The 19106-nt window shown below is 40.7% G+C and overlaps 1 protein-coding gene across 1 annotated transcript in view; it reads right to left on the reverse strand.

The window, feature by feature from the left end:
• Nucleotides 1-2780: 2780 nt before the first annotated feature.
• LOC134866874 (obg-like ATPase 1) overlaps nucleotides 2781-19106 on the reverse strand; it is a 37732-nt gene continuing 21406 nt past the window's right edge. The window contains exons 8-11 of the mRNA XM_063887062.1: nucleotides 9260-9400; nucleotides 8616-8712; nucleotides 5303-5425; nucleotides 2781-3209 (exon numbers count right to left, since the gene is read on the reverse strand). Of these exons, the coding sequence (XP_063743132.1) occupies nucleotides 3108-3209; nucleotides 5303-5425; nucleotides 8616-8712; nucleotides 9260-9400 (463 nt within the window). The 3' untranslated portion in view covers nucleotides 2781-3107. The remainder of the gene's footprint in view (nucleotides 3210-5302; nucleotides 5426-8615; nucleotides 8713-9259; nucleotides 9401-19106) is intronic.

Consider the following 19106-nt stretch of genomic DNA (forward strand, 5'->3'; position numbering starts at 1 on the left):
AAAGACAATAATGTTTGACAAAAATAATTAGACAAACAAATAGCTACTGTTACGAGGTGGGACAATGTTTATCTATATATCAATATGGATCTATATAACAAAATACTTTTATAATGCCTTTTTTTGCATTGTTGTACTGGTCTAGATTATATTGAGAGGTGTTTCAAATATTGTGCCCCCTTAATGTAAACATGCTACATGAAAACCCTAACATTATGAGTGCATTGCATTATACCTTTAACCCAGTGATAAAGCGATAGTTTTTTATTGCTATTTCTGACATAAAGTAAAGCTGAAAATCTTTGTAAAGGACTTACTTTTGACAGATCTTGTATTTATTTAGATAAAATTGTAAAGTACAGTATACAGTATTCAGAAGTGCTCAATGTATAATGTAAAGGATAGAAAGATGAGATTTTGTACGCAAAACTATAATTAAGACAATAATTGTAACAGAGGTATCCATTAATGACAACTGATATACCGTTGTAAGTTCTACAGTTGTTTCTTTACTTAAGAATCAGTCTAGGTTGCCAACTTCACACCGTACAAGGACTATGGATGAACATGAGACTGGCTAATTCTGGCATATTTAATAATTAAGTTTCTTAATATGCACTGTCCCTGAGAAATAAACCTATAGTTGAATCATGAAAGTGTAACACAAGTCAGTGGAAACTGTTACACAAACTGAACATGAAGTGTTATTTCTGTCAAGTCCTGATTGTATATTGATTTAATGTCTGTTCTTTGTACAATACAGTGCATGTGTCAGACATTGGAGTCACACAATAGCAATAATTACTACATGGCATCACTTTTATTGTCATCCAAAATAGAGATAATTTCCTCACTGTAATGATATGATACAATGCGTTTACAATGACCATTGAATTTCTCAACAAAATCCCTTGTGCCTTGTAACTGCTCTATAAAATGGCGTAGTTATTTATATGTTTATTTGTTATAACTCACACATTACTTATTTAAAAGTCTTCAAAGGTCTTTGGTGAGCGTGTGATTTACAGCAGCAGGCCGTGGTCTGTTTTGTATGGGTGTGTGTTTAATAGCGAGCTTTGCACTCTGTGGCCTTCTCGGTTTGATGCCACTGTGGTTTGCCTCGGGGCAGAGTGGCACCGCTTGATTCATGGTGCTGACAGATCATTTATACCAACAGAGAATCGGTCACATTTCTGGACTTGTTTTTATTATTAGAGGTTATACTTGTTTTGATTCTTTAACAATCCACCTACGTCACTTTGCATGATTTGTTTTAACAGACTGGTTCACGTATTGGCGTGAATACTTTGAGATGTGCTTTATGGTGTCGGGACAGAGCGGACACCCAATGAGTTCATAATTCATTAATTAAACACGATGCTTTGATATGGTGTTTTGTCCCTATACAACATCTGTTTGATCTCAAATAACTTTATTACTTGCTCTGAGAAGATTTATTGTCACTTTATGAAAAACAAAATTCTCCAGGACCCAGACCACTGGGAACAACTCGTCAATCCCTGCGCCTCAAAACTGCAGCAGATGAATAATCTTCAGTGTGGGGTTTAGGTTGGCCAACACCACCACCACCACCACTGCAAGAAGAATGTAAAAACTGTTTTGTCTCAAGCTCTCATTGTGCTCTCCAGAGGATATGTATGTTTTCAGTTAGAAAACAGTGAGCTGTAAACAGCGTGTTGTTGTGCAGAGGCGAGTATGTGAGAGCTGTAAATGTTGGTCTGCAGCATGAAATATCTTTGTGTGATTAAAATCAGTTGTCTTCTTTGCTTCTACCAAGCAAAGAAGACCTAATGTTATTTTATACACATGTTTCTGCCTTTCATCCAATCCAACCACAATAAACACTATCCTATATTTTGCCACTGATCTCAAACCTTAAAGACTATAATCCACCTTATTTCCATGACAAACGCTTTGCTTTGTACCACAGTCTCCTTTCCAAAACTTGGATATGCAATACTATCTCAGTAAAATGACAATTTTTATTCAATCTTTTTGTTCCCATCAAAAGGCCATTTGTTCTGCAGTCTTAATGGTTACAAGATATTCACCAAAGCACTGCTGATCTAGAGCTCTTTGTTCGGACTCCCACGGAGAATACAATCTTACTTTGGAGCACTGCGGCTGCAGCCATACAATTCCATCAGCATAAACGCTTACACACAAAGTATAGGGGCGAGAAAAACACTACTTCAGACAACAGGAATCGTTTTCTGGTTGTGGATTGTGTCAACCTCTATTTTCATACTATACAGAATATAATAAAATGTAGACGTTTTTGTGAAAATTCGGTTTGAATGAATATGTATTTTATTTATTTTTAGGTGTGTATTTGCCTTGATTGTTCAGGGACAGGAGGAAGAAACTATAAACATAACAAAGATGCCCTTTTAAAGATTGTAACAGAGTACTGCAGGGACAGCATGAAGAGGACACATTTATTCATCAATCATAAATGAAATAAATGAAAGGTTAACTTAATCATCCTACAAATAATCATTTAAACTGACCGGCTCCTTTGGCCGAAACACCTGCATCCTGCATGTGCCCTTCTCAAATCAGCATCACTTAACAGATTTAATTATAATTGTCCCCTCTCTGCTACAGTCAATGTCAGCTGTGTCTTTTAATTCTCTAATCAGTGGTCGGCAGGACCGCTATCACCAGCCCCATGCAGCTTCCCACCCAATACAGACATCCCAAAACAGACACAGACTGGTTTTGTCAAATGTTTTATTGAGTGTAGACATCTGGGCTACTGTAAAACATGCATTATCTGCAGAAGGGGGAGAAGAGCAGGTGGCATTGTCCCCGCTGTCAGCTGTGTCAGTGCTGGCACCCGTGATGGAGATTAATGAGGTATCTGGAGAGTAATATGCTCCTTCAAATGCTGCTACAATTTGGAGTGGGGGCCGATCCTGATCTTAAATAGCAAAGCTGTCAGAGTTTACTGAACCTGTGCTTTGGATCAGAGGGGGATTTGATCCTACAGAACGTGAGTGTGTGGCAGTGGGTATCAGGCCAAAGAAAGAAAACAGGGGGTAACAAGTACTGTCAGTTATGTAAACAAATATATTCTTATCGTGTCACTTTTTCTTTTGTGCATTCGGTGCGTTAAACTTAAAAAAGATGATGTCTCCATCTTCAACAACGTAGTTTCTTCCCTGTTGTCTGTATTTCCCGGCTGCCTGTAAAATAACAAAGAAAAAGACAATTAAAAAATAACATTATCACAGTGTATATTGTATAAGTAATAGTTAAGGATTAGTATTGAATCTAATTTGTCACATTAAATAACTTTACTTCAATTAATTTGCAAATCTCATCCGCCCCTCTCTATCTCTCTCACACACACACACACACACACACACACACACACACACACACACACACACACACACACACACACACACACACACACACACACACACACACACACACACACACACACACACACACACACACACTACCATGTTTTGTTCAAGGGGGGCCTGAATTCCCACTGAGTGAATAATCTTCTCTTCTGCCCATTTCAGTTTCATGTGCACGAGCACAAAATGTTAATACGTCTTTGATTACAGCACTATCAAACTTCTCAAGGAAACAAATAAGTTCTAACATTTCTTTTGTATACAGTAACTGTTTGTTCTGCCTTCCGGCAAACTCAAAAATAATTGACTTGAAGTGCTAATAAAGACAGGTTTATGCATTCTGGTTCTGCACGGCGCACAATTAATTAGAAGAATCAATGTCCCTTTAAAGGCTCAGGAGACCATTTAATCCAAGCTCAATACCACCAGAAACACTGCATGGAGAGGGAGACAGGAAAAAAAATCAATGGCTATTTGTGATTCCTGAGTATGTATTAAACCAGACACGTCTAACTGGTTCATTTGCACTTGAAAGCAGCCATCTGGAGCAGCAAGCTTGGCTTAAGCAGATATGATTACTAATAATGTGATATCCCCGTACACTGGCCCTATTCAGACAGCCTATTCCCACAACTGGCATTAAATAGCACAGACTTTAATGCCACAGTAAGAAACGCTCCATGTTCTTATGAGGCCCAGAAAGGGATTAGTAAGAGAGCATGCAGTAAGGGCCTGACACTCAGATCTGAACCTCGGATAACAATGGTGGAATTCCCCAGAGACCCACTCGCTTCACCCTCTGTTTGCGGCTTATGATGGGTGTGGACAATACACTGCCGCTGCATTAAATTCTAAATACTTATTAAAAAAGACTTGAATAGCAAGGAGATTTAAATGTTTTCATAGTGCCTCGTTTCCACACTGGTCCACGCCGCACTTCCCTGTGTGTCACTATAATTACATTAGTTGAGTCTGTAAGTGGGCACATGCAGTTGATGGTGGTGATAGTGGGATTTTAACAGCATGGCTCACTGCTGTCGCTCACAAATGTCACACACACTAGGTTTAAGTCACTTCTGCTTTCATTTTATCAACTGAGAATTCATTTTTTTTAATGTGTTTTTGCAGAAATTAAACATAAAAAGGAGCATCTTTGATATGAAAGGCTTCCTACAGCGATGATTAACGGATTATTAACTCTGTACCTTCAATTACCAAATTACAGTTTTCCAAAATGAAACAAAATTAATGCCAAGCCTCAAAACAACACTTATTAAAGGAGGTTGAAGCATTTTGAAGCATTTTGCAAAGTGCCTGCTGCCCAGTTATTGTCTTCGCAAATTCACCATAAAATCCGTTATTACATTTGACAGGAGCGTGCACTTGAACAACCCACAGCCCAGTTAAAAGGTCAGAAACAAACACAGGACATCATAAAAATAAGATATGCGAGGCACATTTCTGCACTACCCACCCATGAAACAGTCCTTATTTGAGGAATTTCACACTTTATTTAACTTGCCGCTTTCTATCACTGTCACGTGCCTAGTACAGTGGCTTGGGGATTTGGCAACAGAGAGCTCTAAGCTAACAGCGCACTCTATAGATCTGATAAATGCCTGGTGAGGTAACGAAGTGCTACCTCCAAGAGACGGTGCTGAGCCACGAGCAAGCGCTGCCATCAGCCAGTTAAGACACATTGTGATAAAGATATGCACAGCTGGAGCAGAATGGCAGTGTTTAGAGCCAGAATCAGTTGGCTTGTCAGGAGTGGTGCTGGAGTGTGTGCAGTAATTTCTTCCCCTGAGTAAAGGTGAAGAGCAGTTTGCAGTTGGAGCTGTGTGGTGACTGTCAGCTCCACTGATCACAGGAGACTTCCCCTCATCTCCTCTGGCACACTGACTGCTCACCTTGACAGCGTTCTCACTGCCTTCCTCTTTAAAATCCTGGAATTTCATTACTTCCGCCATAATGAAGCCCTTCTCAAAGTCTGTGTGGATCTTCCCCGCAGCCTGTGGAGCCTTAGTTCCTTTCTGTCACGACGAGGAAGGAAAAAGAGAGGACAAATGAATTGTTTTGGAGAAGATGGATTACAGCATGCGAGCGACATTGTGTTTGATAGGGTGATAGCATTGTGAGCATCACTCGGGGGTGTTTTCAGTCGGGGGTATTCTTGCCTCAGCCCTGATTTCTGGATAGCTTTCCACTCGGCTGTGCCCTGCTAGGGCAGCATGGAGACTGATAAGGACCCAGCACTGCTATCAAGGTCTTCTGATTCCCATTCCATGTTGGTATTGATTTCTGTCCAAGCAATCTCGCCTCATTGTGGGTCTCTGCTCGACTCTCCGGTCATGACAGCAAGAAGACCCAGTGTTGCAGTGAGAGGCCAGGGTGGTACAGGCCTCACTGCATTAGGCCTTACTATTTTGGTTTGAGTTTGATCATTCAAACTCATTTTATACATTCACTTAAATGTAAATGCTTTGGATGCAGGGCTGCTGTGAAGCTCTTTTTAATGTCTTTACATTTTATTTTCAATAAATACATTTAGAGCTGCCCCTAAAGTTATTTCCGCTGCCAATTTTCAAACACAAAATAACAACTAAATAGCTTTAAAAATTGTTTGTACCTTAAATCCTCTTTTAAAGTATTTAAGACACAACCAGTGACTGATAAAATGTGCAATTTCTATGCACTGAAATAATGCAGGAATGACAAATGACCCGAAAAGTGACGTGGCTGCTGTGCATCATTATGACTCCTGCCTGTCGACCTGCTCGCTCCGCAGCTCCGTGCTCAGGAACTGTTGAGCAGTTTTAATTATGTATATAATCAGGTTGGGGTCAACATATTTCATGCCAAAAGAATGATGCGTATTTAATGACTCTAATACATTACCATCTCTTTGCAATCTCATTGACGGAGTGCTTGTGAGTTTAACTTCCATTAATCAGCATCAAGGTTTGTCTATCTGGAGAAAAATACATTAAGGGAGGGATTTTTTTCACATGGAGCATTACAAGAGATCCACATTGTCCTAGTTAAGAGCTATGCAGAGCAGGCTGATAGATAATGGTCACCTCGAGGCTGCCTAATAAAGCATGGTAAAGGATTTAGGAACACGACATTACTGAGTGTAGTTTTTACAATGCAAGATGTATTGGCTTAATATAGTTACTCACTGATGCTTACCTGACTAAATGCCCCTCACACACAATCAAGGCTGGCTGTAATCATTTATGTCGACGAGGACAAGCATTTTTTTGAGGATGCCTTTTAAGTGTTTCAAGATTTTTTTGTATATAGTGAGGACATCAGTCATGCTGAGACGAGTGTGTGTCTAAACGCAGTGATCTCATCGCACTAAAATGTAATGTGTCCTGTGTAAAAAAAAATAAGGAAGTGAGCTCACCTTTCCCTCTGGCACCTACACAGAGACTGCTGTGGACATGTCTCATGATGAGCAACAATACATTTACTATCAATGTAAATAATAATAACATTTCTCTAGTTCAAGGTGTCATTACATAGCATTGTTTGATCTAGTCAACAGAAAAACATATTGGTAATTTTTGTATTTGTTCATTTCCTGCAAAGAAATAACATTTGCATTTCAAAAATAAAATGAATCAGCATGGGGCGTCCTGTTGGCAGGCGATCCAAAGCTTATATTTTATTATGATTTCCTGTGTTCTTTACTGACTAGGAGGGGCTTTTTGCATGTTATCCCCAGCTCACCTTTTCTCATTTTCTAATAAGAGAAATTTAATTACAGACAGTATGGGTTACAGAGTCTGTATTTTGTTATTTTTTGTAAGCATAACATTATAATAGCAAGATGCTAGGATGGATTTTCTGATAATTATTTCATATTTTGACTATAAACCTGGACTTGGCGCACATTTGGCAACATAGAGCACACAATTTTTATTTTGAAATTACAAAACAAGACTGGAAATGTTCTCCTATGAGATAACTGGTTAAGCTTTACATTGAATTTGACACATGGAAAAGGGGGAAGAAATTAACATTTTGACTTGAGCTTTGTTTTTGTGACGAATAAAAATAACGTAGGTGTTCCGACCCTCGGATCATATTGCAGCTAGTGTTTTCCTCTTCCTTTATACATCAATTGTTGACCACATACAAGATCAGTGCCTGGACAGTATTACAATCCTAATGTTATATTTTTTCCCGTTGGTAGGTAATTACTACAGCTAAACTAAAAAAGCAAAATGCCATGTTTAGAATATAATGAAATCTTTTTTAGAAGCGTTTGAATTTGTGAGATAAATAAATATTTTACTGACTTTATTTTTATGGAATTGTGGAATTTCTTCATTGAGCATGATTTTTTCTATTTAACATACATTGAAATATCCTGTTATGTCGTTACTGCTTATGCAAATAAACAGATTTGTGAAATCAAAGGAGAATATTTAGATTATTTGCCATTGACTGAAAATGAAACTACTTCACATAGGAAACGGAGCCTTAATGCTCTGCTTGCTTACACGTTATTGAAAGAATAATATTAATAATAATATTGTGCTCGAATGCAATGCTTTTTTAAAAAGTAAAATGTATGTTTTACTTTGAAGCAGCTACATGAGCTTAGAACTACAGGCAAATACCTTTTTATATCTACACTCAATACTTCTATTTACTCAAGATTTTTTTTCTTTACACAATACAAGCATGCAAAGCCAACATCTGTATTGATGTAAATCCTGCAATCCCATTGCACAAAGCTCTTGGCGGGCCGGGCTCAGTAAACTGAGACACACAGGGAGGAGGAGCCCCCTGCAAGGCCCACAAACAGTTGGATGAAAAGCGACATCAATTTTGGCACAGACAACCTCCGTCACACAGATTAGGCAGGCACAATGCACAGGCTCCTTATCTCCAGCGGCAGGAGGAGGGCAGGCAGATCTGCACAGGATGGAAACATTCTCATGGACGTAATGGGCAAAATCAATTGTTGCCCTCCTCAATCAATGTAGCCCCCACTTTCACTGTTCAGCGGCTCACCAGTAATTGAAGTTATCCTTGGCCTGTAATGACTAGCTAAAGCACAACCATGACAAAGTTGAAAGTGTGTGATATCAGTGAGGGTGCCAGCAGGGTGGAACGTGGGACACAGTGTGTATTCGTTTGTGTGTATGTGCGCGTTTATCTGGTACACACTTATATGTGTGTGCACAGCAGGCAGCCGGCTCTTACCCGAATGGTCCATGCACGGACCTCATCTGGTCCAGCGGTGAAGAAGTACTCCAGCAGCAGGGCTGCGTAACCTGCCTTGATGATCTTGCTCAGGGCACTGGTGGAGAGAAATTTCAGTTTAAATCGAGGGGTCTGAACTGTTTAAGTATTATTTATTGCCACTGATGCCTATACAAAGTTCACTTCAGTGGCAAGGCCCCATTCATTCCAGTATAAACTCATTAAGTGAATAAGATGGGTCACTTCGTCTCACATAAGACATTCAACTCTCCAATGGTTTCTTTGATTAATTAGAAAGCTTGTAGACTCATTTAGCATTTTAAGAATTCAACCCGGCGCCTTGCTCTGCACCAAGAGAAAAAAAAACATCTGCTGTCACAATTTTTCTCTCCATAGAGGTTTTCACACGAGAACAATAAACCCAAAATGGCCAAGTTATAATTATACCTACAGATGACAGATGACAGTTAAAAACTTAATTTAGAGGAAAACCCTTTGACTGAGTTGTTCAGTAAGAAGAGGGATCCTTTGCTTTATAATGGTAATTACTCTGCCATTTATTATTCTATCAGCACATGCAATTAAAGGAGTGCATGGAGGACACAGCTGATAATAAAGTGTGGGGAGACTGAATGCTAATTAACCTCAGCGTCTTGTGCTCGGTGCAGTGCTTCTGCTTCTCCTCTTCACTCATGTCTTGGAGCTGGCTCTCCAGGCTGCCGCTGAAGGGGATGACCAAGGCTCCGGGGTCATGACTGTCCACCCACTCCTTGATTTTCACCAGCCTGGTTAAAAAATCAGCAGACACAAAACGACTTGATTCACAATAAAGTGTTTGTTATCTGCTGCTGTATGCATATTCATGAGAGCAGCTGAATATATAAGTGTTTTCTGGCGACTGCACTTCAATGGTGGCATTTTTTTCCGATATTGATGTATTTCTCGACTTGGCATGTGCTCACACTAAAGAGCATAGATCCACAGATTTAGATTTAATAATAATACCCATGATGGTACTCATAAATGGACCTTTCTAATGCAGTAAAAAAATAAAAAAAATCAATCTGTTTTAAATTAAAATCAATTTCTTGAAAACATTTTAAAGAGACAGTTAAGCCAATCGCTTAAAAATGTGCAAAGTTGATATGTTTTGAAATGGAATTGGAATATTCTTACTGCACCGGTGGTATATGAATAAGATTTAAGAGGCTGATCAAATGTGGAAAATAAGTTAAAAAGGCCAACATTTCCCTCTGTAACGTATAAAGTAGACACATACAGTAAAGTAGCACATAATGGAAATTCTCAAGTACAAGTACCTACAAGGACTGTGTTTGAGAATATTTACTTCAAACACCACAAAGCGTTTACTTCATTTGACAAATAGACCCCTACTGACCCTGTACCGTAGAGCAAAGAAGGCGTAGAAAAACCAACCGCAAAGTGTCTCCTTACCCATAAATGTCTTTGTGGTTCTCTTTACCACCTGATGTTTTTCTCTCTTTTTGTCTCCCAGTCCAGCAGGACACCTGACATTGCATGACAAAGATATCCCCACACTTAATGGTCACTCTCAGTCAGAACAATACAAGGGGGTTAGGGCAATTATGAGATTAGCCCCACAAGCTCTCAGGCTGGGATTGTACAGGTCTCAAAGAACAGCATCACACAAATCCATTTTCACACGGCGGCCCCGACACAGCTCCTAGGCTGGATTGATTCTAAAGGGGTCCCTGTCATTATCTGTAATCCTAGTTTCCTGTTTAAAGCCCATAGGAATCAAAGACTGGGAGGAACCCGACCACCTCAATACCACATCTATTCCAATAACAATGTCACCGCTTTATCACCTACACCATATCAGTGCTGCTACATAATGATTATCAATATACAATATATGACAGGGTAACGGGCGCAGGGAGAGCACAGTTTTGTTTTGATTGGATGTTTTTCCCAACATGATAAAATAACACTACAGGGTACATTTTGAAATGCCTCATATGCCACTTTGTCTGTTCGGATGCACATCTATTAAGAACCGTAACCTAATATTTCCCTGTTCGGTGTGGAGCTGACGTTTGACTGCCACCGCAATGAGGTAGTCGCCAATGTCTCCCCAATAAAGGACAGAAAAATAAGACACAGTCAAAGCCCAAAAAGCTGAAGACAAGAGATGGCGGGCGCTCCAAGAGGGGAAAAAATCCAATCTGAGATAATAACAGCTGTAGTTTGTCACTTTTTGCCGCACAGCTGTCTATTTGGTGGCACGTTATTTGCATTCCTCAGGTATTGCGTACTCTACAGGCGGCTGAATAATGATTCACAAATCACTCTCTCCACACCAGTCAAGGGCTGTGATCCTTTGAATAGACCATTGTACCTGAGACTGTAATTGGTGAAGACTTGACAGAGCTGAGCCAAGCCAGCCAAGTAACAAAGAGGCTCTTGGTAGAAGGCTGAGGGATGATTTTAATAATGTGAAGCCGAGACGGAGAACGTGAGCTGCAAATGAGCATGGGGGCCTCTGGGTCCTTGCACTGAGTGACACAGGACCAGACAAACACCTTGCCACAGGAACACGAAACTCCCCCTTCCCTCAACTCCAGAAACAAAGCACTGTCAATTAAGAGCTTTGATGCTCCGTCAACACGGCTCCCAAAACAGATTCTGTCAACTTCCCCGCTGTCTGCCCATGCCACTTTGCAATTTGTATTTATGTCCTTTCCAATTATTTGTGTGAAATTGTATGATGAATTGTAAATCGGGGAAATGTTTATGTAAAACATGCTGAAGATTTTATCTCATCTTTCAGTCTTCATGAAATTCTGAGTCATAAAGGTCTCCATGTAAATCTGTATCTCAGAGAAATATAGATGTTGATGAGAATCATCCTTTCTATACATCAAGGACTCTGTGCACTTGCTCAGTGGCATAGTTTCAGTATCTCCTCCTCATATTTGTAATGCTGACATTATGTATTTCGTTGTTGTTTATTCATGAGGATAAACTTTTTGAGAGGAACTATCTGACTTTTGAGGGGTCCTAACAAAGAAGTAAACAAACAAAGAAACAAAAACACTTTAAAGTAGTACGAAAAGACCAAACCATAATCATCTATTCAAATGACATACTACAACTAAGAGAATCAACACACCTCAGAAACCATGACCATCACAACCATGCTGTGAACAAACGTTTGCTTATCAAAAATATAGCAGAAAATATAGCCTATAGAGTGCAGGCTATTGTATGTAAAGTATAGCCTAATCTAAAATATGTACAAGTTTCTGCTTAAGAAAGATCCACATCATTTAAGGGAAAATGTGAAATACACTATATGTGGATTCTGTATGATCCATAAACGAAAAATACAGATACAATATTTGTCCTAGTAAAATATAAAAAAATAATTTAACATGAGCGACACAAAAATCCAGTGAACGAGACTGTGTGTGTGTGTGTGTGTGTGTGTGTGTGTGTGTGTGTGTGTGTGTGTGTGTGTGTGTGTGTGTGTGTGTGTGTGAGGGTGTGAGGGTGTGTGAGGGTCTGTGTCTTGAGTGCCATCTCTCACTGCTCGGTTAATAGAAAGATTCAGCACTTTCTGGTCCTGATATCCCTCTCTGAACAAATGATGCCTGAAATTTTTATTCTTTTTATAATGGAATTCCAATGGCCTTTGCTGCAAATCAAGTGGAAATTTTTGCATATCAAGTGGGAAAAATTAAATGTTAACCACGTTTTAATGTGATTAAGGGTGACAGGGACATTATTTCTGCTAATCATTCACCAGCTTGAAGGCTCAAACAAAGCTAAGGAACAAGCCATGTTTGTGCTCCTCCCGCTGCTCTCGATTCAAGGAGGAAAATAGTTCCATTATCAAACTCTTACAAATCTAAAACATAATATGCAATTATTATAATGTTTTGGTTTATGTTAACTGATAAAAACAATCAGTATGAGTGAATACCTGTTTGTCTATATGCTGTGTTATTTGTTCTAAGCTTTAGATTTGATGCTTGCTGTATTTACAATGCATCCAATTTAAAGCACAACATATTGTGAAATGAGAGAAGAAAAAAAACAATTGGTGCTTCCACAACAGGCTGCCTGTGAATGGAGATGTCCCACAGGGGGCCACCCTCTGGGGTTAGTCTATTTGTCGTTTTGTGTGGGAATCCTGGGGGGGGGGGATAATTCCTGTGTTTCCGCATGCCCGGGGCTTCCCTGGGCTTTGTCAGAGCTTTGATCTGCTTAAATGGCTCAGGCGGAGAAAACAATGGGAGTTTCTAAAGTACAGGGGCAGCTACCTGAGACAATAACCTGGGCCTGCGTCTGACATGCATTCATACAGGTTGGCTTTATTAGGAGTGCTTAGCCAGTTAAGCCTGTAAAAGGTGGGCCATCATCTCCAGTTTGAGTGCTCCTTTTAGATGCAATTGAATGCTGACAGACCTGAAGAGTAATCCACTACCTGCATCCACTACAGCTTCATCACTGACACACCCAACCTGGGGAGCGGGGAAGGGATCGGGCAGGCGGTCCTAAATAACTTGGGAATACTGGCAAGGTGTTACTGCAATGGTACCTCAGCACACAGGTCAAATACCAACATATTACTGAGCAGCTTCCCAAATCTTGGCAGCTGCCGGCTTACACGCCAGGTTCGGACTCATCAAGTAATGAACCTGGGGACTGTGTTTTGATGGTCCCAGGTTGCAGGGAACAGCATCTCAGAGGGTTAGGATGCTGCAGCATACAGCACATACAAACCGCCTCCTCTTTCCTTCCTCTATGAAGGGAGACAGATATGAGAGGTATGAGCTCATGGTGGCGTTTGAGGCTGGGAAGTCAGGGGCTCTGTGGGAAGCTTTTCATCCTCCCAGTGGTGGGCTTCTGAGCGACAAGAGTGCAGACACTCTCTGCTCCCTGTGGCCATGGCCGGATGGAAAAAGGCATTGCACATCAGTCTCTGAGAAGGAAGGAGATCTGACACACACACACGCACACACACATGCACACATACTATCTCCAATATTGTGAACTTCTTTCAGCCTTCAAAGCAATCAGAGGCTGGAGGAAACAGAACCCAGCTCAGGCACAATGGGAGCAGCTTTAATTAAGAGCATCATCGCACATCATATCTGAAACAAACCTCGAGGGTATGCTGGTAACAAGCTTTTTTGAACAACTTTTTCTTTGATAACTGCACCCATTAAATGTTTTAAAGATGCATCTTGGGACTTTAAATGTTCGCACGTGATAGATAAAACCCCTAAAAAAACATGTTTCCCAATTTTGTCTTTACGACGGTTGTTGAGGAGACATTATCAAAGCTATGGCACATTATACATCACCCAAAATAATTCTCTATATGGGGTATCCATGCTGTCATTCAAGGCAGTTGACTGGGCGAGAGAAAATAAGGGGGCTGGGGTAGAGTAGGGGGAGTCATCAAGATGTGACAATTGTGACAAGAGCAGGCAAAGTGTAGCGCCGAAGAACACCACACGGATTTCTCCATCTCTTCTGTTTTTTTCACCAGGATGACAGCTTAATGTCTACCACATGCAATATTTATTCTCATCGTGTGTCAGACTGTCTAGCTGTCCTAGGGAGTACAAAGAATGCCACTTATTAGAATAAAAGCAGAAGGAAGGTAATCAAGGACATATGTAACATCAGCCAATCATGTCCCCTTCCAATCCTGCATCTTCTTTTTCCCTCTCTTATTCATAACAGTTCAACAATAATCCTGATAATAAGCATTTAGGAGCTGTATGTGGCAACACTAAATTCATTTATTTGTCTCATTAGAGATGCCGAAGCTGCAGGCAACTCACTGCGGCATGTGTGTTCGGGCTTAACCTTATCGCTAAGATAATAAAAAGCACAGCTCGAAAAGCCAAAGCAATCATTAGACAGACTTGAAAACTAGCAGACATTTCTTTTTATGTTTGCAATACCAAACTTTGGCTTTGCAGGGGAACTATTCCCAGGGCGCCTTCAGAAGAAAGCAAAGCAAGCATGGTGTGCTTCTACAGAGGTGCATACATATATTATGAACTGCGAGAAACAGCAATAGCTTCGCTGGTCTCTTTTGTTCTCAAGTTTAGGGTCTGTCTCATTAGGTACAACCACAGAGTCTTCACCACCAGGCCACAACAAAGACAACGGGGTGACATGTGACATGTCAACAGTGTCCTTTCATTACCTGGACTAGGGACAGTCAATAACCAGGCTTACTGGACCGACAGGACTCTATTAGTACCATCTGTTCCAGTTTTACAACACAGCCTCTCCTCTTGTTTTCTCTCATTGAAAGCTAGCTAAAGGCATCCATTAGGATTGACTGTGGGCAGGGTACACATCTCACCATGGGAAAGTGTTTCCCACACTGAATGAGGAGAGAGTGGACGGCAGTGCACAAAATAAAGGAGCAAGTGATCGCATATCTCCCTTGTGGCTTTGAAAAGGGAACTCTAACTCCCCAGATAGTAGCTCCTAAAAACTTGGATGGAGCCAGTGGTTTTGCACTCAATAAAGTTTCAGTTGTGTTTATGGGAATTATGGTTTGGAGTAGCTGAAGTGGGCTGCAGTGACTGCTTTCATGGAGTGGCTTTCAGTGAATCATAATAGTCTCCCCTCATCTCAGTTTTTCTTCAGTCTCTGAATTTTGACAGATACTCAGAAAGGCTGGCTGTGTGTCAAAATGATCACATGAAAAAGGAAAAAGCATGTTTCACTTATTGCTCGGCTTCTTTAATACCAAAAATTGCATATAACAAAATACAACGCAACTCTTAAGCTGAGTAAATGAAGGATCTATTTACCACATGATCTGTTTGGATAAGGCTTGAGAAGAAATAGGTATGAGCTCTGACATGCTGTCAGGCCTTCCTTTACTTTAATTGTCAAAGCTCCTGTACAGGCCAACTATCAGACTTAACAAAGACAATTTCTTCTCCTTCTTAGACTGAGGTTGGATTAGCTTAAAGTAAGCAACGGTGTCTCCAACCATATCCTTTGACTTATAATAGGTAGACAGGGGTTAAGACCGTCTCTGTCTTTCTTAATGGCATCCAAAGGTGCTGTGATCAAACCGGACAAACACAATTGAACACAAGTCTCCTGAAGTGCTGAGACGCAAGTTGTCTTCTCAACATTTTAGTTGGAAATGGCTGATGAGAGCATAGGCATATATTTATTCCAGACATATATCGCGTGGGGATTTAATGTTGCAGGTAAAAAAAAACATGATTAAAAAGGCTGCCTGGAAGAGCAGCTGTGGTATGTAACTAGTTCAGTTGTGGTTTCCCAAACATAAAGACAGAGTACCTAATGTAACACACATTTAGAACCAAATCACGTGCACATACTCTTACTACCCTCACACACGCATGGAAGCACACACAGACACACAGACACAGACACACAGACACACAGACACACAGACACACAGACACACAGACACAGACACAGACACAGACACACAGACACACAGACACACAGACACACAGACACACAGACACACACACACACACAGACACACAGACACACACACACACACACACACACACACACACACACACACACACACACACACACACACACACACACACACACACACACACACACACACACACACACACACACACACACACACACACACACACACACACAGTTAATAAAAGCAGAGCAATGGTACCCTGCAGTTCTTACACTCACCAGGAAACACACGGCAGAGGCACTCACAGACAGGTCACACTTGCTGGTTTCCTTAAAGGTCAACTCATCTACTTAAGAGGCATCAATTTACTTTAATGCACATTGTCCCAAAGAAGAACAAAAAAATGACAGGAAAGAAAAACATCGAAGCTTTCCTGGAGTATTCTCAATTCAGCTTTTTACCATTTCAAAATAAGACTGCTCTTAGTTCTCTGAGGAGGATTGAATAAATGTCTGATATCAAAGCTATTAAAATAAATAAAGATGAATAAAGATGCGAGGCCACATGCTTGTAAAATAAACAATAACTTAACTGACATGTGAAAACACAGTAACACTGGGCAGACTGCAGCCACCACATCATCAACAGTGCTCTAATGACCCTCTCTAACACACCAACTACGGCATGTGGCACAGAGGAAAAGTCTTCCAGGCAGCTCACTGACGCCGAGGAAAGAGGAGAAAGCCTCTTGATAGACTCTTGTAGATGCCATTCCCTATCACGCAATGCCTCTCAGTCATAAACACATGACAAATGCGGCCTTAATCATTTTTTACGAGCGGGGATGTGCAGGGGGCTGTGCATGGTTAGAGGGGAGAGGGGAGCGGTGAGCAGCAGGCGGCCCCCTCTGCACAGAGGAGAGGGCTGTGTGGTAAAGTCTCCTCGGGAACATCACTCGGCCTGCGAGCCTTTGATCTCCACACCGCAATTACGCTAGCATCCAAATGAGCATGGAGTCGCCTCTGAAACAGACTTCAAACATGCACATGTACGCATTCTCATACACATACACATACACATACACATACACATACACATACACATACACATACACATACACATACACATACACATACACATACACATACACATACACTGTATAGGATTGGAGCCATGTGCTCCTCTCAACAGTAAATGATGTACTGTCTCCAGCAGAGAACCTGGGGATGAAAGGAGGCCTTGCTCCTCGTCTGATCCCTCCATTAATGATGGCTCGCTAAAGCTAATACTGTGTATTCTTGTCTAAACAAGGGCAGCCTGGTATGTGATTCCCATACTCCAAACAGGATGATCTTGGCTAACAATGGACTGTTTTTGCAAGGCTCAACACGTTTGATATAACTGCTGTAACCTCCCACGAGAGACAAAAGCTACTGCAATAATCACTTTTGTAACAAACTGCAATTGAGTGTCTGTAATATTAAATAGATTAATCCACATACATTAAACTCATGAAATAATGTTTGTTATGCTGAAATAAATAACATAAACCTAAAGCCTGAGTGGCAGCATTTACTGAACAAAACACCTAGAATTTAAACAGTACTTAAAAAAACTGAACCTGTGAAATGGCTTGAATGGATATCCTGAGAGACCCAGATGAGATTGGCTTATTTGCCTCATTCTAGGATTCACCCTCTTTTCCCTCTCACATTAAAGCTGAGACTGCAATTTGTCTTTCTGTTTGCTTTGAATAGTCCTTAACCGTATCATCATCTCAACTGTGCTGGTGGAAAAACACGGGAGCATGGCGACAGCCAAATGGCAGTCTGGCGTCTCTGCTGTAGACTAGCTGCCATTAGGGCTGAGAGCAGCATTTATTGTACAATTAGGGCCAGCTCGATCTACCTGTAATCATCTCCATACAGGTGTGAGCTGCTCTCTGGACAAGGGAAGTGACTCATCACTTGTCAAACATCAACACTTTGATGTCGGCATTGTTCATCGTGGCGCCCTGAGGACACCTGAGCACTACTGTTTGGCTGTTTAAAATGCTCTAAGATTTATTGTGTTTCACACAGTTGAAACACACACGCAACATGAAAAAAAAAACGCTTCCTACCGATGACGGGTGTTCCACATGCCATGAATCATTTGATTTACGATGTCTCCTCCCCCTCCTTCTGTCTAACACTCATACTTTCATGTCGACACATTCTCACAAACAGTCATAGGTAAACAACTTCCCTTGTAATAAAACGCTGCCAAGCAAACACAAAAAATAAATGTTGTATGAACTGACACCACAAGCCTAGAGGGCAATTGGAAAAGTGCGATAACAATCCACAAGTTGGTGCTATTGACAAAACGGCCGGAGTGTGGAAAAGTAGCCCTTTCAGATATAATGGATGTCTAACAACAGCCTTCAAGATCTGCTCTCACTGTGGTCAATTGACAACATTAAAAAGTGTTGTAGAGAGGACAGAGCTTAAAACACAGCAAAGAAGTTTAGTTATTGTATTAAAAGGTCATCTTCAGTAAGTTTCAAATATCAAGGGTGTTGCATCTGAAGAGAAACAAGAGCAAATCCCAGGTAGTGTTAAAAGCATATGTTAGGTCATTGTGTTTTCATTGTAATTCAGCGAGTTTCCTGGCTGTAAAATAACACTTTTTAAAACTACATGTGATAAGAAAAGTTATAGATAGAAAACTATTCAAAGAGTATAACCCTTATGATGTATTGTCTCTCTTCACACAACATTAATTATGTGTTTGGCTTTGAATGTAACCACGTTTGTTTGTGTTTGTCATTTAAAGCCTTCATATGATATGTCAAATTGACAAAAAATGGGGAACATATGCTAGTTTTTGTTAAGGAAGTGCATTGTGTGGTTAGGGTTGCAGAGTTGGATGTTGTGTTATGGCACACTTAGTGCCACCTCCAGGCAGATCCTCTCACACAGATATGACCGTTTCTGTCAGCAGGAGACCGCAGTCAGTAGATCAGCGAGGGTAACTCACACACACACACACACACACACACA

The sequence above is a fragment of the Eleginops maclovinus genome, chromosome 7 (assembly GCF_036324505.1).
Source record: "Eleginops maclovinus isolate JMC-PN-2008 ecotype Puerto Natales chromosome 7, JC_Emac_rtc_rv5, whole genome shotgun sequence".
Classification (NCBI taxonomy): Eukaryota; Metazoa; Chordata; class Actinopteri; order Perciformes; family Eleginopidae; genus Eleginops; species Eleginops maclovinus.